Raw genomic sequence first — 26,671 nt, 5'->3', positions numbered from 1 at the left:
AGATAGATAGATAGATAGATAGATAGATAGATAGATAGATAGATAGATAGATAGATAGATAGATAGATACAACAACAACAACAAAAAACAATATGTATAACTGTGAGAGTACATGCAAATTTGTCTCTATAAATGATTATGTAGTATTTATCTTATGTAGTATTCCTTTTTTCTGTCATTTGCATGTATAGTAACATAGCAACCAACCACCGAAATAAATGAATTTGTACCATGACTCAAGGATTCCAAGTTCAGCAACTCTGAGACTGATGTGATGGAAAGCATGTCATTTTCCTAGTCCTCCAGTCTAAAAGTTTTTACAACAGTTCCTTTCAGTGCGATTCTGAGCTCAGCAAGGAGGGGATGTTCTGTGTCATTGCATTTTTGTTTGTGTCCAATACTCTGATGCTTTTCATCTGAATGTGGACATCTTAGTGCTTTGTGGTTTTTACTGGCAAGTGAGGAGAGTTGATGTGGGAAGAAATCCTTTTAAAATCCTGAAATCTGACAGCTGTGTGGATTTGGCTCATGGGGTGGAAACAGGTCACATAAATCTCACTGTGCTGCCAAAACCTTTCCTCTCCTCCTAAAAATAAGCATAAACAGTTCTGAGGTATTTCAGAGAATGTTTATGTCATATTTTATGAGAAAAGACGAGAACACAAACAACCCAATAAGTGACTATGTTTAGAATATTGATCTTTTGATACCTATAATTTAATAGAAAAACATTATCAAACTGTCCAAAGTTATAACAGAACTGTGGATGAACAACAGTCATATGTGTTTTTGCCGTTGTAAGTGAGTATAAGTTCTGATGTAACGTTATGATGTGTGAGAGTAACAAAGCTTCAGAGGTGTAAAAATTATGGTGTAAAAAATTATTCTCAAAAACTTAAAAGCAGTTTTGTTGTCTTTTTTCCCAGCTGTCTATTCCGATGCTTTTGTGGACAATGGGGAAGAACCGGTTGTTACTGTATGCCCTCTTGGGTATAATGGCTTTTGGTCTATTCCCAAAACTTGAAGCTCAGGATGGTAAGTTTAGTCCAGCATTTTTTTTTTTTTTTTTGTCTCTTCACCTTTCTGTGAGCAGTAAACTTTCTGTTAAAGGTGAAAACATGGTAATTTTACTGTGCTGCAGACAATTGAAAAGAGAGCTTAAAACTAGGTATGTTTTTCTTTGCAAAGCTTTTGTTAAATATTCACTTTTATTACATCTATTTTGTAACAGAAAGTAACAATATTGGAGCATTACAGTGTGATTTTTAGAAAAACCCCATTAATGTTGGTCACTTCGAAATCTTATGTTAAAGACAGTGAAGAGAATCATTTACAGTTTCAGTAAAGGGAGTTGAGCACGTATTTAAATAACCGTGAAGCCATTCAGAGTGATGTGCTGTGGTAAACAATTCTACAGAAAACGGAACATTAAGTTTAGGTCTACACCACTAATCCTTAAGGGTCTCAAGAGCTACTGTCAACATCGGGAACGGCCACAGCCAGTTAATATTGACTATGGGTAATTCATTGAACATTTTTCCAAAAATAACCCAATTAACCATTCCCACTCACTGATAACATGACTATTGTCACAGTTACATTTTCTGCATGCTGTGACTCCTCTGTTTTTAGTGCCTTTGCGCAAAGAGACGTGAGATAATGGATTTTAGGTGTAGCAGAATTTCATAACCACCAACATCCATCCAACTGTCTTTCTGTCTCTCATCATCCATTCACTAATTTGTCCATAATTTCTGTACTAAATTCTTGAAAAATAAAACAATTATATTCACTTCAAATTTGATGCCTAAATTCTTTAAAGTATGACAAGGTGTCACTGATTTATGTCTTTGAGACTTTAGAGATCATCAGCAGTTGATGATGGCTAACCACCCAGCACAGCTTATGTCTTGAGAGCTTAATGTCTGATTCTTATGTGTGTGTCTTCACTGTGTAACCATATAAATAAACAAATGTTCCTCCACAATTGATACAGTGATGAACCCATATGTTTTCATCTTTGACTTATTCACTAAACAAAAGAGCATTTTTCACCTAATTAAAACATTAAAGACCCCATAAATAAAATAAAAAATAATAGTATTGTCCCTTTTAGTTAATGTGCTCTTTCATTTTAGCCATGATGAATATTCTTCACTTTTGGGAGAACTGTATGTTTTTTTTACATTTACAGTCTCTCTCTTATCAAGCAGTAAATCATGGCTCATGTCTGTGATATAACTAAAGATTATTGACTATTTAAAAATTCTATTAAATTCAGTTCTATACAGTGTATAACATCCTGTATATCCTGGCAAAACCTTTTGTTTCAACGGGAATTATGTTATCACAAGAGACAAAACTGTGCTCATTGAGTGATTTCATGGAGTCTTTAATAATCAAATATGTGAAAAATTAACAGTAAAAGAGATTTTAAAGAAGTCCAAAGATGAGACAGAAGGGTCATGACTGGTGCTGTTATCACTGAATACTGTAACATGAGTCTGCATGGTCTGACTGGACACAAGAAGATGGAAAGATTCCATTGCCAAAGCAGCCTTTAGAGGTGCCCAAACACGTACACAGGGACATGCAATGTACAAACAGTTACTTTAAATACACTGTAAATTAAAACCCCACAACATAATTCTACACAATTTTAGAGTATGAAAATGAGAAAGTTACAGAGCATCTTCCTTGGTTCAGCAGACATGCAGTATAATGTGTTTGTGTTGTGTTTTTATGATGGATTGTAATTATCCATGGTTATGTTTTTTGCTTGCACCCTTCCCCTGTCTCCCTCTTTCCGTTTTTTTAACACACACATTTTGCATTATATTTTGTCTGTCTCCCTGTCCTCTCTCTACTTCTCCTTCAAAGCCCCCGGGCCAGCCGACCTTGTACTCTTAATTGACGGATCGGAGAACGTTGGAGCTGCCAACTTCCCCCTCGTCAATGATTTGGCTGTCCAAGTGATTGAGGGGCTTACCGTGGGCAGTGACGCAATCCGTGTAGCCCTCATGCTTTATGGTGCCGATCCCGACATTCAATTCTATCTCAATAGCTATGACAACAAAGAGAGCGTCATCAGTGCTATCCGGGGGCTTAAGTACCCTGGCGAGAGTGAGGCAAATCTGGGGGGCGCCTTGGAGGAGGTGGCAGACAGTCTGCTGGGCCAAGATGCAGGAGGCAGGGCAGAGGAAGGGGTGCCCCAGGTACTGGTGGTAATCAGTGCTGGGGAGTCCACTGATGATGTCAGTCAGGGCGAGAGGGCCCTAAAGCAGGCCGGTGTGTACACCTTTGGTATTGCTGCGGGTGATTCTGCTACTGCCCAACTGGAAGCTATTGCTACAGACAAAAGCTTTGTTCTGTCCGCTCCTGATGTCAGAACAGTGGCAAGCATGGGTGACCTGATACTCCCATACATTAATGGGGTCGCCATGCGCACCATTGTGATTGAAACAGATATCACAGAAGGTATGTAATTACCGTACGCGAGGGATTCAATAGAGAAACTAAAGAAAAGGAAATAATAACAGTACATTATCATGGGTGTGGACATTTTTAGGTGAACGTGTAAAGATTTTAGTGTTTTTCCCCAAAAATTTATTTTTTCTTCCTGTTTTTTTAGTGGCAACACTTATCCACCATATTTTGAGTTCTGTAAACAACATAAGCATGCTGTGTTTGCAAACCGTACATAACCATTTTTGTAGTTCACTGTTCTTTTCATGGTTTGTGTTTTCTCTAATATATATGCAACCATTAACACTTCTTGTGTTTATATTCAGGATATTATTAAATTTAGGTCATAACTTTGGTATCCAATTCCATGCTTTGTAATAAATGTTCATTTTATGCTAATTGATTTCCATTATTTTTACTATTTACATGATTTATATATTTGGCTTTATGGCAAGTTAAACATGGTTATAGTTAATACACTGTATCTGTAAAACATTATACATTTTAAATAAATGATGATAGCTAACTGCTTAGTAGGTTACCTGATTTTGGTTCAAATTTGCAGAAGGACTAAGCAGAATTCTTCTTTTTTTCCCCTTTTAGTTTTGGCTGTTGGGAAGAGAGATATCATTTTCCTCATTGACAGTAGCATGGGTGCTACCATAATCAATGCAATGCGAGAATTAATCAAAAAGTTTATTGACGGCATGCCAATTGGGCCTGATCAGGTGCAGGTCGGAGTGGCCATGTTTTCCACCACCCCAAAATCAGAGATCAACCTCAACTCATTCAGTTCAAAAGAATCCCTAAGCTCTGCTCTCGCAAGAATAAAACCCAGACCTTCAGCTGAAGTCAACATTGGAGCTGCCCTGGATTTTGTGAGAACCAACATGCTCAGAGCTGAGAGTGGGAGCCGCATTCAAGATCTAGTACCACAGCTTGTGTTCCTCCTGACCAGTAAAAAATCTAAAGACAGTGTTGAACAGCCAGCTGAAGCTCTTCGTCAAATGGGTGTTCTGACTTTGGCTGCAGGCTCCAGAGCTGCTGATGAGGCTGAACTCAGACAAATAGCTTTTGATGATAGTGTGGTATTCATGAAGAAGGACTTCAGGGTGTTTCTGCGCAGCTCCACTGAAATTTTCTCCCCTCTCTCTACATTGTCTGGTGTTGTTGTGACAGAGGGTCCAACTGAAACTGGTAATATTCTACAAACATACTAATTTTGTTTATAAAAACATGCAGATTGTGTTGCTCGTAAGTTATTAATTTAATTTAAAGATAAATATAGATAAATGAAATACTGTACAAAACTATATCTTTTTTATCCACTTTTGCCCATTGATGCTGTCTTATTCAAATTGAGATTCTTGAACTTCATTTAAAAGGTATTTAGGTATCTAAAATTGTGGTCATTTAAAATCTTCTAGGCCGTGTGGATGTAACTACAGTGCGCACCCAAAGAGTTGTCCGAGACTTTGTCTTCTTGGTGGATGGATCTAGCTATGTTGGAAATAACTTTCAATCTGTGCTGCAATTCATCACTGCCGTGGTGGACAGACTAGATGTTCGACCTGAGCGAGTGCGCATCGGACTAATGCAGTTTGCTGAGGGGCAGAAAACTGAGTTTTTTCTGAACACTCACAACACCAAACAGGATGTTCTCTCTGCTATTTCTCAGCTGCGTTTGATGGGAGGACGTGCATTAAACACTGGTGCAGCCCTACAGTATGCCCTAGCCAACCACTTCCAGCCCTCAGCTGGGTCTCGTAGGAGACAGGGGATCCAGCAGGTACTAGTGCTAATAACAGGAGGACCATCTCAAGATGAAGTCAAGAGGGTTGCTGACAGTGTAGCTATAGAGGGTGTTTTAACTTTTGCTGTTGGAGCTGGCCAGGTGGAAGAGCGTTTCCTGAAAACTGTTGCTTTTGTTGAGAATTTGGCATACTACCGAAGAAATTTTGCTGACTTGTCAAGTGTTGTTGACGAGATTATGACACCACTGGTCACTGTTGTTGGGGAGACTGATACAACAATAGCAGGTGAGCTTAAGCATGCTGACATGACTTCCTAAATTATCTTTCAATTTTATTATTAAAGGGCCATTTACATAATGGTGGTTATCCCAAATGTGGAAAAGACAACATTTATTTTCTTATATAATTCCATGTTAAAAGTGGAATGTCGCCAAAAAATAAATACATATATAAATGGCATCCTCCATTAGCACCTCACTCTTTCTAAATTGACAGTTCTCGGAAAAACTTCCCAAAATGGTAATACTTTATAATAACTTTATAATAAAGTAGCAAGCTATCATTAGTTAATGGTTAATCATCATTTATAAAGCATTAATAAACATTAATAAGCAGTTTATAAATACAGTTATAAATGCTTTATTCTTGATTTATAAGCATATATATAATGTGTTTAATAATTGTATTTTCGTACTTGAGTTGTCAGTGGTTCATAAGATCATTTAGAAAGTGTAAGTAAACGATTAATAAACTATTTAAATGTACATTTATACATATTATTTAGACTCCATCTCCTTTAAATCTCCTTTGTAAAAAAATTTACAAGGCATAACAAGTCCTCTCTTTAGATGAGCTCACAAAAATAGTTAACTGACAACTACTAAATGTTTTATAACTACCTGAATTAATCATGAATTATGGTAGGAATACATGTCAATAAAGCATTTATTAAAACACTGAGTAACTATTACTGTCCAAACAATAAGATGTATAAATGTACATTTAAATAGTTTATTATTCATTTACTTACTTTTTAAATGTTCTTTTGAACCACCAACTCCTAAAAACTGGTTTGTAAATAATGCAATACATAATTTAGAAATTATGAATTGATTATTTATACAATATAAAAATACAATTATTAAACATTATAGATTTGCTTATAAATCAAGAATAAAGCATTTATAGCTGTATTATAAACTGCTTATTAATGTCTATTAATGGTTTACTCTAAAAAAAAAAGGCTCGTAATCATAGGGGAACCTTTTTTAGTGCTATATAGCACCAATTTTGGTGCTTCAGTGGTTCTTCAGCGGTTCTTCAGAGGTGCTATATAGCACCTTAGTCAAAGAACCGGTGAAGAACCTCTGAAGAACCGCTGAAGAACCTCTGAAGAACCGCTGAAGAACCACTGAAGCACCAAAATTGGTGCTATATAGCACTAAAAAAGGTTCCCCTATGATTACGAGCCAAGAACCATTTTTGGTGCAATATAGAACCTTTTTTTTTTTAGAGTGTAGCCTAAATGATGAATTAACTATTTACTAATGCTTAACTAATGATTTATACAGTTCTTATAAAGTGTTACCAAATAAGGGTATTAATATAATATAAAAATAGTCTGAGAACACTGTAGTATTGGTAAACATAAACAAATGACTTTTTGCACCTCTCTATTTTTTAACACTTAACATTGTTTCGCTCTTGTATTCAGAAATATACAATGTAACTTGTTGTATATTGTACATATTTAAGAACTTTATTGTATTTCATTAATATATATATATTTAATCTTTCACAGTGATTCCAACACCTGCTCCCTCTGGTGGAGAAAGGGATGTTGCATTCTTGATCGATGGCTCTGATGATGTCAGAGGTGACTTTCCCTATATCCGTGACTTCATTTCCAAAGTAATTGAGCCTCTGGATATTGGCAGGAACAAAGTACGAGTTTCTGTGGTCCAGCATAGTGAGAGACCTAGTCCTAACTTCTACCTGAACACTTACCAAACCAAAGATGAGGTGCTGAGAGCTGTAAAAGGACTCACTCTGGCAGGTGGCAGAAGTTTGAATACTGGGGCTGCCTTGACTTTCATGAAAAACACCATCTTGTCACCAGAATATGGCAGTCGAGCTGGTGAAAATGTTCCCCAATTTTTGATCGTTTTGACGGGAGGAAGATCAAGAGATAGTGTCAGAGAACCTGCGGTTGCCCTAAAGACTGAGGGAGTTGTACCTTTTGGTGTTGGAGTGAAAAATGCAGACCCTAAACAGATTGAGGCCATCTCTCACAATCCATCATTTGCTTTCAATGTGAAGGAATTCAGCCAGCTCAACACGGTCCAGGAAAGGCTCAAGAACTATGTGAACCTTCCAGATCAAGAACTGAAGGTCTTTCTAGAGAAAGGTAAGAACATTTTAGCTTTAATTTTGCTGTGGCTTTCTATATGTTGGTGCTTTATTTATTTATTTATTTATTTATTTATTTATTTATTTATTTATTTATTTATTTATTTATTTATTTATTTATTTATGTATTTATTTATTTATTTATGTATTTATTTATTTATTATTTTTGGGTGCTGTGCTATTCTTTGTTTCTAAATATTTCTCAGTGGTGTACTGTATCTTAGTTTATGCCAAATATGTTGCAAAACATATTGTGTTCCTTTTGGATGGTTCTGATGGAACTAAAAGGGGATTTGGTGCAGTGTGTGATTTCGTTCAAAGAGTTGTTGAGAAACTTAATGTGGAGGAAAGCAAATACAGATTATCTGTGGTTCAGTTCAGTGACAATCCAGTGGTTGACTTCTATCTCAAAACTTACTCAACAAAGACAGAGGTTCTAAATGCCATAAAGGTCCTGGAACACAAAGGTGAACAAATAACTAACACTGGTGCAGCCCTCCAGTTTGTGAGGCACCAGGTTTTCACTTCTTCATCTGGGAGTAGAAGACTTCATGGAATTCCTCAAATACTAATATTGTTGAGTAGCAGACCATCTAGTGATGAAATAATAGGACCTGCCATGGCCCTGAAAGATCTTGAAATATTGATAGTGAGCATTGGTGTGAAAAATGCAGATCTAATGAGCTGAAAACTGTATCAATCCAGTCTCAATTTACACATTATATTGATCGATTTGATGACCTTCCTTCAGTAGAGCCACATATTGTTTCAGCTCTAAAGAATATCCCAAAAGAATCTGGAGAAATTCTTAAAACAGAAGTTCTAGACTCAGCTGGTAAAAGCTTTCACTATAAGCAATAAATAAACAATTATTTTGTTTAAATTTAGGCACTGAGTCTGATACAAGCCTTAAATGTAAATGTCATAGAAATTGTAAATCATAGAAATTTACTTCAATCTTTCTTCTTACGTATTTTCTCATGTCTTCCATGTCTTTAGTTGACATCTTTTGCACACAAAGATGTTCATTCTATGGGAGTATTTTTAACTATACTTGCAAGAGCTTTTTCTTATTCAACGCTGTTCACATCCTGACCCACAAAATAATTTTTGAGGGGTCGATGTCACTGATATTCTTTGATTTACTTGCATAATGTTTTACTCTTGTACACTTTTAAAGCTTTTGCTATTCAATTTAAACATTGAATGATTCAGATGTATTCCAATATCCTTTTCCTTTTCTTTTCTTGGTAACTTGCCTGATACAGGAATTAACAAACGGGATATAGTTTTTCTCCTTGATGGCTCAGATGACTCCAGAAATGGACTTCTTGCCGTCCGTGAGTTTATTCGGAGAATGACAGAGGATCTTGATATTGACCAGGACATTGTTCGAGTTGCTGTAATACAGTACAGTGAAGATGCTTTGATTCATTTCCTACTTAATACTTACAATAGTAAGAAAGCTGTAATTTATGCCATTAATAACCTCACAGCAAAAGGTGGAAGAAACCTTAACACTGGGGCAGCGTTACAGTATGTCAGGGACCATGTTTTCACTACTTCTTCTGGAAGTAGACATCAGCTAGGAGTCCCTCAGCTGTTGATTTTTATGACTGGTGGAGGGTCCAGTGATGATGTGGCAGGCCCCGCTGAAGATCTCAAAAATTTTGGAGTCCTGTCCATTGCCATTGGATTAAAGAATGCTGTAGAGGCAGAGCTCCAAAGCATAGCATTTTCACCTAGATTTCTTTTTAATCTTCCAGTCTTTGGTGAACTTTTACATATACAGCCTGATATCCTCTCCTTTATCAAATCCACAATGGAAATAGAACCTCCTACTATCATTGGTAAGAATAACTACATTTTGGCATTTTCCTAAAATTCAAGCTTTTTCTTATGACTTTAGGCATATGGTAGTTTGGACATGAAAATCTACTTTCTTCACTAAACTGCTCGCTTAACCATGAGGTCATTTATTGATTGATTCAGCTTAACATATGTTAAAGACTGGCAATTAATGGCCTTTGCCACTAAATATTTACAATTTTCCTGTTCTGTTCATCTTTTGCTCTGTCCATCAGAGAACTTTCATGATTTTCCACTGGTTCTCTCAACCATGGAAGAGTCTTACTTGCGGAGATTCCTCTTCAGTTTAAGCTCTTGTTTGAGCCAATGATTTCTTAATCATTGTTGGTGTTTCATCAATAGCAACTCCTTGTTCTTCCCTTTTTCTATTCTTGTTGCTTGATTGATCTTATTCATGTGAGTGTGAAAATACACTAGTGATATTCTCTCATAATGGATTTTTTTTTATTTTCAGATATTGTCAGCATATTCTCAAAGACAGAACTGAAATATAGCAAAGTGTATTTGGAATGTAAATTTGATTAAAAAAAACTTTGTTCACATTTAAGTTTTTTGTTAATATCATGGGAAATATTTCTGTTTCATGATGTTTTGTCTTAACCTTTTTTTTATAAAAGTTAAGGCCATTTTACTAAAGCCATTTAATTTTCATCCCAGTTGAATTGGATGCAGCTCAAAGAGACATTGTCTTTATCCTGGATGGGTCTGATGACACCAGGGATGTGTTTAAACAAATGTGTCAGTTTGTTCAAAGAGTGGTGGACAAACTCAATATCGGGCTCAGTGAAGACAGAGTGTCTTTAGTCCAATACAGCAGAGAGCCACGTGTTCATTTTTACCTGAACACACATGCCACAAAGCAAGAAGTTCTCGATTCAATTGAGAATCTGCAACACCAGGGAGGAAGTCCCCTAAACACAGGAAGAGCCCTTGATTATACAAAAAATAACATGTTCATTGCCTCTTCTGGGAGCAGACTCCTGGATGGGGTTCCTCAGATTCTTGTGCTTGTGACTGGAGGAAGGTCTCAGGATGATGTTAGAGCTCCAGCTGCTGCTCTGAAACAGGACCAAATTGTACCATTCAGTATTGGCAATCAAAATGCAGATGTTATTCAACTCCAGGCAATCTCGTATACTCCTGTTCATACCCTTACTGTTCCTCAGTTTGATGATCTTCAAACCATTGAGCAGAAACTTTTATCATATGTAAAAAGAGTTCCTCGTCAGCCCAGGAGGATTCCACCAACTACAACAGGTAAGGATGTTTTTGTTGTCGTTGTTTTTTTGAATGTGGTGGATTTAAAGGTGTTATGGACTAGTGACATAACTTTATGTATATTTATGCTCCGTTGCAACAGATGCTGGAAAAAGAGATGTTGTTTTTTTAATCGATGCCTCTGATGGCACAAAGGGAAGATTCTTAGGAATGCAAAACTTTGTTCAGAGCCTGGTTCAGAAACTGAATGTGGCACCAAATAAAGATCGTGTTTCAGTGGTCCAGTATAGTGATGACGCAGCTTTTGATTTTCTTTTGAATACACATTCATCATCAGACGATGTTATAAATCATGTGAAACGTCTAATTCATAAAGGAGGAAGGCTGCGTCACACTGGGGCAGCCTTACAGTATGTGAAGGACAACCTGTTTACTGCTTCTGCAGGGAGTAGACATTTGGAGGGTGTGCCACAGTTTCTAATTCTGCTGAGTTCTGGAAGGTCTAATGATGACATACGTGGTCCAGTCAAAGCTTTGAAAGACATTGGAGTCATTTCATTAAGCATTGGCACCACAAATGCTGATACACTTGAGTTACAAACAATATCCCATCAACCAAACTACTTTTTCATTTCTGAATTTGAGAACATCCTTGATTTTCAAGAGAATATCTTAGAGTTAATAAAAGGGGTATCTTCCCAACGACTACCAACAATTACTTCTCAGGTCTCTGGTAAGAGATTTCTTTAATTTCTTAATGTATATGTGTACACCAGTCACTGACAGCAGGGTTTTATTTATTATAGCACATTATAGCATAAAGAATGCCATCATACATTTTTACATAATCTTTAGATCTACATGATCTAGTGTTGCAGAAAGTGCTGTTAAAGTCCACTATTATAGTAAATATTTGTATCTCATTTCTTTATTACAGAATCTGTTAAAAGGGATGTTGCATTTCTTATTGATGGGTCTGATGATTCTAAAATTGGTTTTGAGGCAATTCGCAGTTTTATCCAGAGAGTAGTTGAGAGTCTAAGTGTGGAGGAAGATCTCGATAGGGTGGCGGTTGTTCAGTACAGTCGGGATCCCACAGCTAATTTTTATCTCAGCTCATACTCAACCAAAAAAGAGGTACTAAATTCCATACGTTCTATGAGGCACAAAAGTGGAAGGCCACTGAACACTGGAGCTGGTCTACTGTTTATTAAAGAAAATATATTTACACCATCTTCTGGAAGCAGACGTGATGAGGGTGTACAGCAGATTCTGTACTTATTTAGCGGTGGTAGATCTGGTGATGATGTCAGAATCATTTCACAGAATTTAAGAGAAAACAACATAAAAGTCTTTGCAATCGGCACAAGAAATGCTGATACACTTGAGTTACAGACAATGTCTTCAACACCAGCCTATGCCTTTTCTGTTCCTGACTTCACCTCCATCAACAGCATTGTCCAAAAAGTTGCCTCTGTTTTGATAAGTGGGGGGGAAATTCCCGAACAATTTCCAACTCCTGAGGGTAAGAATTTTAATAACTGATGACTTTTCTTAAACATGCTGTTATGTTAAATGAAGAAGAGACTGTCAGATGCAGACAAATTAGCTACTGTATGTACTGTAATTCTGGCTTGTATATAATTGCTGTTAAAATACTGTTGTCTTTCCTTCATGGAAATATTCTTCCCTTTATTTATTTTAGGCCAGGCTTTGGGTGCTGGAAGAAATATTGTGTTTCTTATTGACGGATCTGATGATGCTAGTGATAGATTCACAGCTATACGAGAATTTGTGGCCAGTTTGTCAGAAACATTTGATGTTGGTCAAGAAAAAGATCAAATTGCTGTTGTGCAGTTCAGTAATACTGCAGCAACAAGCTTTAATCTCAGTACATACTCATCCTCTTCTGAGGTGGCAGATGCTGTACGCAACCTCAAACCAAAAGGGGGAAGGCCACAATATATTGGCCAAGCTCTACAATTTGTTAGAGACAACATTTTTACCCCTAGAGTTGGAAGTCAGCAAATAGACAGTGTTAGCCAAAATCTTGTGCTTGTGGCTGGTGGCAGATCAAGAGATTCTCCTTATGGACCAGCTAAAGCACTAAAGAGTATGGGAGTAGCCATTTTCTCCATTGGGTCAAAGCTGACAGATCCCATTGAAATGGAAGCCATTTCTTCTCGGACAGATTATGCCATACCTGTTTATGATTTTCATGACTTAACAAAAGTCCGTCAAAGCCTCCTGACAAAACTTATGGGTGTAAGACAAAAAGGAGACACTGAAGTTGATGGTAAGAAAAAAAAATAATACATGGTAAAACTTGAAATATTTAAAGAAGTTTATAGAAGTTCTTAGAATACATGTTGAGGCTTATGGGCTTATTGAAATTTGAATTAAATACAGAATATTTTATTGTAAGTTTCACATTTTATGTATGTGTCTCCTGCCATTGTATGTAATTATTGATGCAACTAAGCAAACAAATTCTGATTGGATCAATACTTTAAAGCTGAATACTTTAAATCTCTCTAATCCTAACTATTTCAATTCTAGGCACAGGATTTAAAAGGGATATTGCGTTTCTTGTGGATGGTTCGGACAGTACAAGAAGAGGATTTCCAGAAATACGTGATTTTCTGTACAATATAATCACAAATCTTAATGTGGGAATTGATAATGATAGAATCTCAATAATTCAATACAGCAATGTGGCTGTGGCAAATTTTTATTTAAATTCATTCTTAAGAAAGGAAGATGTATTGAATGCAGTAAAAGGGCTTAGCCATAAAGGTGGAAGGCCTTTAAACACAGGATCTGCCCTTCTATACGTAAAGGAAAATATCTTTATAAGTGCCTCAGGGAGCAGGCACAAAGAAGGCACCCCTCAAATATTAATTCTCCTGACTAGTGGGAAATCAAGGGACAGCATTTCTGAAGCAGCATTTGCTCTTAAAAAAAATGGGGTATTAATATATGGAATAGGAGGAAAATACTCAGACTTACAAACAATTTCTTCTGAAAATAATGTGTTCTCATTGGCTGAATTCAGTGAATTACCAAAAATCCAAGTACAGCTACTGGAAGCAATGAAAGCCAATCCAAGTTACAACAAAAATGAATTGATAGGTAAGTGTAATACTGCTTCCTTAAAATAATGAGTGAAATGGTTTTGTAACACTTTACAATACAAGTTAATATGCATTCATTCATGCTTAATGAATGCACAGATAATTCTGAGTATATGTAGGACTCATGAATAAATAAACCATTCATTAATGATTGCCACATCAGCAACTAACAAACCATTTGATAATTTTTTTTTATTCATATATGAATTATTATAAATTAAATATGTCATCATGGATAAATACCCTATGAACATAGTATTAACTAATGCTGGGGATACACTGCGTTTTTCGCCCAACTTCGAGCCGAATTCTGACTCGTGTGACTCATTTTTTGGTCGGTCCGATTTTCAGCTAATTGTGCGTCGTGTCGTGAGGTGTTCGTGCAGTGTACAGAGGGAAACGAGAGGGGATAAACCTCTCCCAATCGGCAATCGGATGGTCAGATGAATTTCTGGCATGTCAGAATTTCACAGCTGAAGCAGAGCTACGGACTGCACTATTTTCCCCTCACTGTGCCTGCACAAAAGCAGAAGTTGCACCATTGTAATGCAGCAAGAAAGAACACGAAAAGAGGGAGATCTTTAAGTTCTATGGGCAGCTATAAAATAGCAGCAATTTAGCAAACTGTTGCTTACCTCTAGTTTGTGTTGTAAAATGGATAATCCAAGGCTGAATCCGAAATCGCCCTCTATACCCTCAATTAGGGTATTATTTGAGGGGACAGCCATTTGTAGTGGTGCCCGAAACCATAGTGGATGTTATTGAGTGCACTCATTGAATCCCACATTGCACAGCAATAACGAGTTTAGGCTACAGTCGATGTACACACAACGGCTGTCCGAATTCATGCACTAATTTTCATTCACTCCTTCAAGTGAACTATATTACTGAAGTAGGGAATAATGAATCAGGGTTTAGAGGGCGATTTCGGAATCAGCCCAAGTCTTCCAAACCACTGTGTAGCCTATCCAGCGCCTCTTTTATTTATTTAGCTACTTGTTTCACTTTCACGCTTGATTTAATCATTATTTAATATTTACTTAATTTTAATGAGACAACGAGAAATAAACTACTTCAACATATGCTGATAACATATAACTGTCTTATTTTATTTTCGTAATATTTCTCTTGTGGCCCATGTAGCCTAGCTTAGTGAATAAAATGAGAAGAGAAGTAGGCCTATTTCGTGTTAAAGTTTTTTTTTTAAATAAAGCTGCTCTTACTTTTGACTGATATTATTGCAGTGTTCTGACATATTATAGACTGTTAATCATTTTAATTATAGGTCTATAATTCATTGTATAATCGGCCTAAATGTTTTTAAATATTTTGATTTTAGTGAGGAGTAAGCTAATCTATCTAATCTTTTATTATGCAGCATGTTGGTTATGCAGTGATGTGTTATGAAATTGTTGCGGGGCAAATTAAATGTTATAGGCTATCAATTTAATAATAAAAATAGGCCTACCCTAATAATACTAATACTACTACTACTACTACTAATAATAATAATAATTGAATACATAAATTGCTAATGCTAAATCATCTTGATATCGATAGCTGATGCATTTTGCCATAGGCTATCTCTCTATAGTAGGCTACAACATATCATGGTATCAGCGCAACCTGGCACAAGGGGTTTATCATGGATATTACGTATAGTGTGAGCAGTCAAGTCGTGCTCGACGATCGGACCATAGCTATCGAATAGGTAACCTTGAATTTCGTATTAAAACTTAATAAAATGTTTCATATCAAAAGCAGGTTTGGCAATTTGGCGTGAGATTTATTTGGGCAGAATGAGACCGTGAGACAGAGCCTGAAGGCAAGTGTCTCCCACCGAAGGCGTTAGAGTTGGCAACCATGCATTTTGTCCATTAGAATGCGTTATTTAGCGCTATAATTTGGCGCGACTAATGGAAGCTTATCGTGCACAGAGGGCAGACCCGACTAATCAATGATGAGAATCGCAATTAATATATGACTTAATCTATTAATCAGATTCTTTATTAGTTGTTGATGCGGCAATCATTAATAAATATCATAGTAAAAATATTCATACATTAACTCAAGATTATTTGTGCATTAGCTAAGCATTAATCAAATGCATATTAGTGTATTGTAAAGTGTTACCATTGTATTGTAAAGTGTTACCATTGCTTCTTTAATATACAGAAATGTATTATTATTATTGAGTTAAAAATCTGGCTATTATGATATGATATATTTCAAAAATAGAAATGAAAAACATTTGTATTTCTAATTAAAATAATTAAACTACATTAAACTACATCTTATTAATAATGTGTATGTATTGTAACATGCTATTAGGATGAAATCAAAGGTAATGTAATGAGCCTATTTCACTGTTCAATGTTTGTTTCATAGCTGAGGGTGATAGAAAGAGAAGAGATTTTGTCTTCCTACTGGATGGATCGGATGCCACTAGGAATGGGTTCCCAGCAATGAAAGAATTTGTGCAAAAAATTGTGGAGAAATTGGAAGTAGCTGAGAACAGAGATCATGTTTCTTTGGTTCAGTACAGCAGAGACCCAGAAGCCCATTTCTATCTAAACACGTACACGACAAAGGAAGAAATTCTTGACGGTGTCAGAGGTCTGCGGCACAAAGGAGGCAGACCCCTCTACACGGGGGCAGCGCTCCAGTACGTCAGAGACAACGTCTTTACTGCCTCCTCCGGCAGCAGGCGGTTGGAGGGTGTGCCGCAGATACTGGTTTTGCTTAGCGGGGGAAGGTCATTTGACAGTGTTGAGGCAGCAGCCTCCTCTCTGAAAGAGCTTGGCATCTTGACCTTTGGAATAGGATCGAGGGGCTCTGACAGCAGAGAATTGCAGAGAATTTCATACGACCCCAATTATGCTCTTTCCGTGTCCGACTTCAGTGAGCTTCCAAATGTCCAAGAGCAGCTGCTGGCCTCTGTCCAGTCTGTTTCAATTCCCATCACTCCAACTACACCGACTGTTACCGGTACGTGCATGGCAGAACTTTACAATACGCTGTGTTTTGTCTATCTACTTGATGTCCCTACTTTGTTTACGAACAGCTAAGACAGTTAATGGGGCTTAGAGCGGTAATGGGGCGATGAACTGATGTGTCATTCTGAAGGTCTGTGAACGTAATCGACATTACTTGGTGTTAATGATGCTGTTTTTCCCCCCTCCTAGCTGATTACGTCACACCCAGAAAGGACGTAGTGTTTCTGCTGGACGGTTCAGATGGCACTAGGAATTCTTTCCCAGCTATGCGTGATTTTGTGCAAAGAGTAGTGGAGCAATTCACCATAGAGGCAAACAGAGACCGTGTTTCTGTGGTGCAGTACAGTAGAGAAGCCGAGGTCCATTTCTATCTGAATAGCTACACGACGAAGGAAGACGTTCTTGACCGTGTCAGAGGTCTGAAACACAAAGGAGGTAGACCCCTCTACACGGGGGCAGCGCTCCAGTACGTCAGAGACAATGTCTTTACTGCCTCCACCGGCAGCAGACGGCTGGAGGGTGTGCCGCAGATACTTATCCTGCTTAGCGGGGGAAGGTCATTCGACAGTGTTGATGCAGCAGCCTCCTCTCTGAAAGAGCTTGGCGTCTTGACCTTTGGAATTGGATCGAGGGGATCTGATAGCAGAGAACTGCAGAGAGTCTCATACGACCCCAATTACGCTATTTCCGTGTCCGACTTCAGTGAGCTTCCAAATGTCCAAGAGCAGCTGCTGGCCTCTGTCCAGGCGGTTGCAACTCCCATCACTCCAACTTCCCCGACTCTCACCGGTATGTGCATAGCAGAACTTTACGACAGCCAGCTCAGAGGCTGTGCTTTGTTGATCTCCCTAAGTAGTTGTGAGCAGTGGGACCATTAACCACAGCTTAGGTAGTCGATGAGGTGGTCCAACTAATGTGACATTCTAAAGATGTTTAAAAATACTCGGTGTTAATGACGATGTTTTCTTTTCCTAGCTGATGACGCCATACCCAGAAAGGACGTAGTGTTTCTGCTGGACGGTTCAGATGGCACTAGAAATACGTTCCCAGCGGTGCGTGAATTTGTGCAAAGAGTAGTGGAGCAATTCAACATAGAGGCAAACAGAGACCGTGTCTCTGTGGTGCAGTACAGTAGAGACGCTGAGGTCAATTTCTATCTGAATACCTACGCAACAAAAGGGGAGATCCTGAACACTGTCAGAGGTCTGAGGCATAGAGGAGGGAGACCCCTCAACACGGGGGCAGCTCTCCAGTACGTGAGGGACAGTGTCTTCACCGCCTCTGCGGGGAGTAGAAAGCAAGAGGGTGTCCCTCAGATTCTTATCCTCCTCAGTGGAGGAAGGTCAAGCGATAACATAGATACACCTGCCTCTGCCCTGAAAGAGAGCGGAATCTTGATTTTTGGCATCAGCACCAGAAATTCGAGCAGAGAGGTGCAGAGAATTGCCGCCGATCCTACCTATGCACAGTCTATCAATGAATTCTCTGACCTTCCCAGTGTCCAGCAGCAGTTTATCAGCTCCCTCAACGATGTGCTTGTACAAGTCAAGCCGATGACACCTACTGTGGCGGGTAAGACAGATTCGCACACGTCCCTAGAATACAGCACACTGAGCCCTCCTTGCAAAGCGAGCCATAGGCCCTAATCGGTTTATGTTAGCAATGTGTGCTAGCAGAGGCGTGGGAAATTATCCTAACAAGCCATGGGTTTGAACTCTTTGGGGTGTTAAGCAGTGTTGAATTTTCAAGTGTTTGTTCGTTCGCTCGTTCATCAGTTTTGGGAGCAAAGTTTATGTCTTTTGATGAAAAGATCCTTTAAATTATAGACCTCATTTTGTCATGTCATATTCACTAAGTTTAGGCAGTTTTACTCTGACCAAAATGAGATGCTATTTTAGCAGACAGTAATAACATTCGACCCTTAGATTGGCTGTAAAATAGCTGAAAGGACAGGAGCATTGTTTCCCTTTTGTAGTTGCCGACTAGAGCACGCATACGCCCACAGAAATTATCAGATACTCAGGGCTCACGTGACTTTGTGTTCCATTCCATTACCCATAGCTGAGCGAAGGATGGCTAGGAGGGATGTAGTGTTCCTGCTGGATGGTTCAGATGGCACAAGGAGCTCTTTCCCTGCAATGCGTGCCTTTGTTGAGAGGATGGTGGAGAGACTGAATGTGTCAGAGAATAGAGACCGTGTGTCTGTGATCCAGTACAGCAGAGATCCAGAGGCCCATTTCTATCTGAACACATACTCAAGAAAGGATGACGTGCTTGACACGCTCAGGGGTCTGAGGCACAAAGGAGGGAGGCCCCTCAACACAGGGGCAGCTCTGCAGTACGTGAGGGACAATGTCTTCACTGCCTCCTCTGGAAGCAGACTTGCAGAAGGTGTGCCTCAGTTACTGATTCTGCTGAGTGGTGGAAAGTCGTCTGATAATGTTGACACACCAGCCTCATCCCTGAAGGAGCTGGGAGTGCTTATCTTTGCCATAGGCTCGAGGAGCTCAGACAGCAGGGAACTCCAGAAGATCTCCCATGAGCCTAGTTATGCACTCTCAGTGGGTGACTTCGCTGACCTTCCCAGTGTCCAACAACAGCTTTTCAGCAACATTAACACGGTCTTTGTAGAGGGCCCGTCTATCACTACCACGACGATAGGTAAGAAAAAGCTTAACCGCCTCCCTGTAATTCCTCCCATTTTATTATGGTCGTAGAGGCATGTGCCTTATTGTTCCTGTAGTTCTAATGAGTTGCAGAAGAAAATGTACTTCTTCCTGAAGAATAAAACTTAACGGGAGGTGACACGATAGCGAAAACACAAAAAGCAGGGTTGAGCACCAAGTGTGTAATGCATTGTGTTTTAATTTTCTCCTTACAATGCCCCCCATCTGACCCATGAATGTCTGTTTCTTAGCTGAGGGCCGTAGACAGAGGAGAGATGTTGTCTTCCTGCTGGATGGATCGGATGCCACTAGGAATGGGTTCCCAGCAATGAAAGAATTTGTGCAAAAAATGGTGGAGAAACTGGAAGTAGCTGAGAACAGAGACCGCGTTTCTGTGGTCCAGTACAGCAGAGACCCAGAAGCCCATTTCTATCTAAACACGTACACGACAAAGGAAGAAATTCTTGACGGTGTCAGAGGTCTGCGGCACAAAGGAGGCAGACCCCTCTACACGGGGGCAGCGCTCCAGTACGTCAGAGACAACGTCTTTACTGCCTCCTCCGGCAGCAGGCGGTTGGAGGGTGTGCCGCAGATACTGGTTTTGCTTAGCGGGGGAAGGTCATTTGACAGTGTTGAGGCAGCAGCCTCCTCTCTGAAAGAGCTTGGCATCTTGACCTTTGGAATAGGATCGAGGGGCTCTGACAGCAGAGAATTGCAGAGAATTTCATACGACCCCAATTATGCTCTTTCCGTGTCCGACTTCAGTGAGCTTCCAAATGTCCAAGAGCAGCTGCTGGCCTCTGTCCAGTCTGTTTCAATTCCCATCACTCCAACTACACCGACTGTTACCGGTACGTGCATGGCAGAACTTTACAATACGCTGTGTTTTGTCTATCTACTTGATGTCCCTACTTTGTTTACGAACAGCTTAGACAGTTAATGGGGCTTAGAGCGGTAATGGGGCGATGAACTGATGTGTCATTCTGAAGGTCTGTGAACGTAATCGACATTACTTGGTGTTAATGATGCTGTTTTTCCCCCCTCCTAGCTGATTACGTCACACCCAGAAAGGACGTAGTGTTTCTGCTGGACGGTTCAGATGGCACTAGGAATTCTTTCCCAGCTATGCGTGATTTTGTGCAAAGAGTAGTGAAGCAATTCACCATAGAGGCAAACAGAGACCGTGTTTCTGTGGTGCAGTACAGTAGAGAAGCCGAGGTCCATTTCTATCTGAATAGCTACACGACGAAGGAAGACGTTCTTGACCGTGTCAGAGGTCTGAAACACAAAGGAGGTAGACCCCTCTACACGGGGGCAGCGCTGCAGTACGTCAGAGACAATGTCTTTACTGCCTCCACCGGCAGCAGACGGCTGGAGGGTGTGCCGCAGATACTTATCCTGCTTAGCGGGGGAAGGTCATTCGACAGTGTTGATGCAGCAGCCTCCTCTCTGAAAGAGCTTGGCGTCTTGACCTTTGGAATTGGATCGAGGGGATCTGATAGCAGAGAACTGCAGAGAGTCTCATACGACCCCAATTACGCTATTTCCGTGTCCGACTTCAGTGAGCTTCCAAATGTCCAAGAGCAGCTGCTGGCCTCTGTCCAGGCGGTTGCAACTCCCATCACTCCAACTTCCCCGACTCTCACCGGTATGTGCATAGCAGAACGTTACGACAGCCAGCTCAGAGGCTGTGCTTTGTTGATCTCCCTAAGTAGTTGTGAGCAGTGGGACCATTAACCACAGCTTAGGTAGTCGATGAGGTGGTCCAACTAATGTGACATTCTAAAGATGTTTAAAAATACTCTGTGTTAATGACGATGTTTTCTTTTCCTAGCTGATGACGCCATACCCAGAAAGGACGTAGTGTTTCTGCTGGACGGTTCAGATGGCACTAGAAATACGTTCCCAGCGGTGCGTGAATTTGTGCAAAGAGTAGTGGAGCAATTCAACATAGAGGCAAACAGAGACCGTGTCTCTGTGGTGCAGTACAGTAGAGACGCTGAGGTCAATTTCTATCTGAATACCTACGCAACAAAAGGGGAGATCCTGAACACTGTCAGAGGTCTGAGGCATAGAGGAGGGAGACCCCTCAACACGGGGGCAGCTCTCCAGTACGTGAGGGACAGTGTCTTCACCGCCTCTGCGGGGAGTAGAAAGCAAGAGGGTGTCCCTCAGATTCTTATCCTCCTCAGTGGAGGAAGGTCAAGCGATAACATAGATACACCTGCCTCTGCCCTGAAAGAGAGCGGAATCTTGATTTTTGGCATCGGCACCAGAAATTCGAGCAGAGAGGTGCAGAGAATTGCCGCCGATCCTACCTATGCACAGTCTATCAATGAATTCTCTGACCTTCCCAGTGTCCAGCAGCAGTTTATCAGCTCCCTCAACGATGTGCTTGTACAAGTCAAGCCGATGACACCTACTGTGGCGGGTAAGACAGATTCACACACGTCCCTAGAATACAGCACACTGAGCCCTCCTTGCAAAGCGAGCCATAGGCCCTAATCGGTTTATGTTAGCAATGTGTGCTAGCAGAGGCGTGGGAAATTATCCTAACAAGCCATGGGTTTGAACTCTTTGGGGTGTTAAGCAGTGTTGAATTTTCAAGTGTTTGTTCGTTCGCTCGTTCATCAGTTTTGGGAGCAAAGTTTATGTCTTTTGATGAAAAGATCCTTTAAATTATAGACCTCATTTTGTCATGTCCTATTCACTAAGTTTAGGCATTTTTACTCTGACCAAAATGAGATGCTATTTTATCAGACAGTAATAACATTCGACCCTTAGATTGGCTGTAAAATAGCTGAAAGGACAAGAGCGTTGTTTCCCTTTTGTAGTTGCCGACTAGAGCACGCATACGCCCACAGAAATTATCAGATACTCAGGGCTCACGTGACTTTGTGTTCCATTCCATTACCCATAGCTGAGCGAAGGATGGCTAGGAGGGATGTAGTGTTCCTGCTGGATGGTTCAGATGGCACAAGGAGCTCTTTCCCTGCAATGCGTGCCTTTGTTGAGAGGATGGTGGAGAGACTGAATGTGTCAGAGAATAGAGACCGTGTGTCTGTGATCCAGTACAGCAGAGATCCAGAGGCCCATTTCTATCTGAACACATACTCAAGAAAGGAGGACGTGCTTGACACGCTCAGGGGTCTGAGGCACAAAGGAGGGAGGCCCCTCAACACAGGGGCAGCTCTGCAGTACGTGAGGGACAATGTCTTCACTGCCTCCTCTGGAAGCAGACTTGCAGAAGGTGTGCCTCAGTTACTGATTCTGCTGAGTGGTGGAAAGTCCTCTGATAATGTTGACACACCAGCCTCATCCCTGAAGGAGCTGGGAGTGCTTATCTTTGCCATAGGCTCGAGGAGCTCAGACAGCAGGGAACTCCAGAAGATCTCCCATGAGCCTAGTTATGCACTCTCAGTGGGTGACTTCGCTGACCTTCCCAGTGTCCAACAACAGCTTTTCAGCAACATTAACACGGTCTTTGTAGAGGGCCCGTCTATCACTACCACGACGATAGGTAAGAAAAAGCTTAACCGCCTCCCTGTAATTCCTCCCATTTTATTATGGTCGTAGAGGCATGTGCCTTATTGTTCCTGTAGTTCTAATGAGTTGCAGAAGAAAATGTACTTCTTCCTGAAGAATAAAACTTAACGGGAGGTGACACGATAGCGAAAACACAAAAAGCAGGGTTGAGCACCAAGTGTGTAATGCATTGTGTTTTAATTTTCTCCTTACAATGCCCCCCATCTGACCCATGAATGTCTGTTTCTTAGCTGAGGGCCGTAGACAGAGGAGAGATGTTGTCTTCCTGCTGGATGGATCGGATGCCACTAGGAATGGGTTCCCAGCAATGAAAGAATTTGTGCAAAAAATGGTGGAGAAACTGGAAGTAGCTGAGAACAGAGACCGCGTTTCTGTGGTCCAGTACAGCAGAGACCCAGAAGCCCATTTCTATCTAAACACGTACACGACAAAGGAAGAAATTCTTGACGGTGTCAGAGGTCTGCGGCACAAAGGAGGCAGACCCCTCTACACGGGGGCAGCGCTCCAGTACGTCAGAGACAACGTCTTTACTGCCTCCTCCGGCAGCAGGCGGTTGGAGGGTGTGCCGCAGATACTGGTTTTGCTTAGCGGGGGAAGGTCATTTGACAGTGTTGAGGCAGCAGCCTCCTCTCTGAAAGAGCTTGGCATCTTGACCTTTGGAATAGGATCGAGGGGCTCTGACAGCAGAGAATTGCAGAGAATTTCATACGACCCCAATTATGCTCTTTCCGTGTCCGACTTCAGTGAGCTTCCAAATGTCCAAGAGCAGCTGCTGGCCTCTGTCCAGTCTGTTTCAATTCCCATCACTCCAACTACACCGACTGTTACCGGTACGTGCATGGCAGAACTTTACAATACGCTGTGTTTTGTCTATCTACTTGATGTCCCTACTTTGTTTACGAACAGCTTAGACAGTTAATGGGGCTTAGAGCGGTAATGGGGCGATGAACTGATGTGTCATTCTGAAGGTCTGTGAACGTAATCGACATTACTTGGTGTTAATGATGCTGTTTTTCCCCCCTCCTAGCTGATTACGTCACACCCAGAAAGGACGTAGTGTTTCTGCTGGACGGTTCAGATGGCACTAGGAATTCTTTCCCAGCTATGCGTGATTTTGTGCAAAGAGTAGTGGAGCAATTCACCATAGAGGCAAACAGAGACCGTGTTTCTGTGGTGCAGTACAGTAGAGAAGCCGAGGTCCATTTCTATCTGAATAGCTACACGACGAAGGAAGACGTTCTTGACCGTGTCAGAGGTCTGAAACACAAAGGAGGTAGACCCCTCTACACGGGGGCAGCGCTCCAGTACGTCAGAGACAATGTCTTTACTGCCTCCACCGGCAGCAGACGGCTGGAGGGTGTGCCGCAGATACTTATCCTGCTTAGCGGGGGAAGGTCATTCGACAGTGTTGATGCAGCAGCCTCCTCTCTGAAAGAGCTTGGCGTCTTGACCTTTGGAATTGGATCGAGGGGATCTGATAGCAGAGAACTGCAGAGAGTCTCATACGACCCCAATTACGCTATTTCCGTGTCCGACTTCAGTGAGCTTCCAAATGTCCAAGAGCAGCTGCTGGCCTCTGTCCAGGCGGTTGCAACTCCCATCACTCCAACTTCCCCGACTCTCACCGGTATGTGCATAGCAGAACTTTACGACAGCCAGCTCAGAGGCTGTGCTTTGTTGATCTCCCTAAGTAGTTGTGAGCAGTGGGACCATTAACCACAGCTTAGGTAGTCGATGAGGTGGTCCAACTAATGTGACATTCTAAAGATGTTTAAAAATACTCGGTGTTAATGACAATGTTTTCTTTTCCTAGCTGATGACGCCATACCCAGAAAGGACGTAGTGTTTCTGCTGGACGGTTCAGATGGCACTAGAAATACATTCCCAGCAGTGCGTGAATTTGTGCAAAGAGTAGTGGAGCAATTCAACATAGAGGCAAACAGAGACCGTGTCTCTGTGGTGCAGTTCAGTAGAGACGCTGAGGTCAATTTCTATCTGAATACCTACGCAACAAAAGGGGAGATCCTGAACACTGTCAGAGGTCTGAGGCATAGAGGAGGGAGACCCCTCAACACGGGGGCAGCTCTCCAGTACGTGAGGGACAGTGTCTTCACCGCCTCTGCGGGGAGTAGAAAGCAAGAGGGTGTCCCTCAGATTCTTATCCTCCTCAGTGGAGGAAGGTCAAGCGATAACATAGATACACCTGCCTCTGCCCTGAAAGAGAGCGGAATCTTGATTTTTGGCATCGGCACCAGAAATTCGAGCAGAGAGGTGCAGAGAATTGCCGCCGATCCTACCTATGCACAGTCTATCAATGAATTCTCTGACCTTCCCAGTGTCCAGCAGCAGTTTATCAGCTCCCTCAACGATGTGCTTGTACAAGTCAAGCCGATGACACCTACTGTGGCGGGTAAGACAGATTCACACACGTCCCTAGAATACAGCACACTGAGCCCTCCTTGCAAAGCGAGCCATAGGCCCTAATCGGTTTATGTTAGCAATGTGTGCTAGCAAAGGCGTGGGAAATTATCCTAACAAGCCATGGGTTTGAACTCTTTCGGGTGGTAAGCAGTGTTGAATTTTCAAGTGTTTGTTCGTTCGCTCGTTCATCAGTTTTGGGAGCAAAGTTTATGTCTTTTGATGAAAAGATCCTTTAAATTATAGACCTCATTTTTTCATGTCCTATTCACTAAGTTTAGGCATTTTTACTCTGACCAAAATGAGATGCTATTTTATCAGACAGTAATAACATTCGACCCTTAGATTGGCTGTAAAATAGCTGAAAGGACAGGAGCGTTGTTTCCCTTTTGTAGTTGCCGACTAGAGCACGCATACGCCCACAGAAATTATCAGATACTCAGGGCTCACGTGACTTTGTGTTCCATTCCATTACCCATAGCTGAGCGAAGGATGGCTAGGAGGGATGTAGTGTTCCTGCTGGATGGTTCAGATGGCACAAGGAGCTCTTTCCCTGCAATGCGTGCCTTTGTTGAGAGGATGGTGGAGAGACTGAATGTGTCAGAGAATAGAGACCGTGTGTCTGTGATCCAGTACAGCAGAGATCCAGAGGCCCATTTCTATCTGAACACATACTCAAGAAAGGAGGACGTGCTTGACACGCTCAGGGGTCTGAGGCACAAAGGAGGGAGGCCCCTCAACACAGGGGCAGCTCTGCAGTACGTGAGGGACAATGTCTTCACTGCCTCCTCTGGAAGCAGACTTGCAGAAGGTGTGCCTCAGTTACTGATTCTGCTGAGTGGTGGAAAGTCCTCTGATAATGTTGACACACCAGCCTCATCCCTGAAGGAGCTGGGAGTGCTTATCTTTGCCATAGGCTCGAGGAGCTCAGACAGCAGGGAACTCCAGAAGATCTCCCATGAGCCTAGTTATGCACTCTCAGTGGGTGACTTCGCTGACCTTCCCAGTGTCCAACAACAGCTTTTCAGCAACATTAACACGGTCTTTGTAGAGGGCCCGTCTATCACTACCACGACGATAGGTAAGAAAAAGCTTAACCGCCTCCCTGTAATTCCTCCCATTTTATTATGGTCGTAGAGGCATGTGCCTTATTGTTCCTGTAGTTCTAATGAGTTGCAGAAGAAAATGTACTTCTT

At 41.1% G+C, this 26,671-nt stretch overlaps 2 protein-coding genes across 4 annotated transcripts in view; both read left to right on the top strand.

Moving 5' to 3' along the window:
* Positions 1-26,671, top strand: part of LOC307129486 (collagen alpha-3(VI) chain-like) — a 113,111-nt gene that overhangs the window by 5,976 nt on the left and 80,464 nt on the right. For 2 of the 3 annotated variants that reach the window (XM_079821940.1, XM_079821939.1), the window contains exons 2-5: positions 927-1,035; positions 4,069-4,662; positions 4,893-5,504; positions 7,021-7,626. In XM_079821940.1, the coding sequence (XP_079678066.1) occupies positions 939-1,035; positions 4,069-4,662; positions 4,893-5,504; positions 7,021-7,626 (1,909 nt within the window). In that variant the 5' untranslated portion in view covers positions 927-938. Of the gene's footprint in view, positions 1-926; positions 1,036-2,880; positions 3,478-4,068; positions 4,663-4,892; positions 5,505-7,020; positions 7,627-26,671 lie in introns of all 3 variants that reach the window. The other variant, XM_079821938.1, reaches the window with a different exon arrangement.
* On the top strand, positions 8,986-26,612 carry LOC307129421 (collagen alpha-3(VI) chain-like; the record flags this gene model as incomplete). The annotated part of the gene is made up of 19 exons (XM_079821820.1): positions 8,986-9,478; positions 9,952-10,008; positions 10,155-10,754; positions 11,161-11,448; positions 11,653-11,852; positions 12,042-12,240; positions 12,421-13,011; positions 16,238-16,837; positions 17,035-17,634; positions 17,821-18,417; positions 18,907-19,506; positions 19,763-20,362; positions 20,560-21,159; positions 21,346-21,942; positions 22,432-23,031; positions 23,288-23,887; positions 24,085-24,726; positions 24,871-25,467; positions 25,957-26,612. The coding sequence occupies 19 exons, from the start codon at positions 8,986-8,988 to the stop codon at positions 26,610-26,612; spliced, it is 9,717 nt and encodes a 3,238-aa protein (XP_079677946.1).

Source organism: Gobio gobio, assembly GCF_949357685.1.
Source record: "Gobio gobio genome assembly, chromosome: 7".
NCBI classification, from domain to species: Eukaryota; Metazoa; Chordata; class Actinopteri; order Cypriniformes; family Gobionidae; genus Gobio; species Gobio gobio.
Note: the sequence above shows the minus strand (reverse complement) of the source record. Positions and strands in the feature narration are given on the sequence as shown.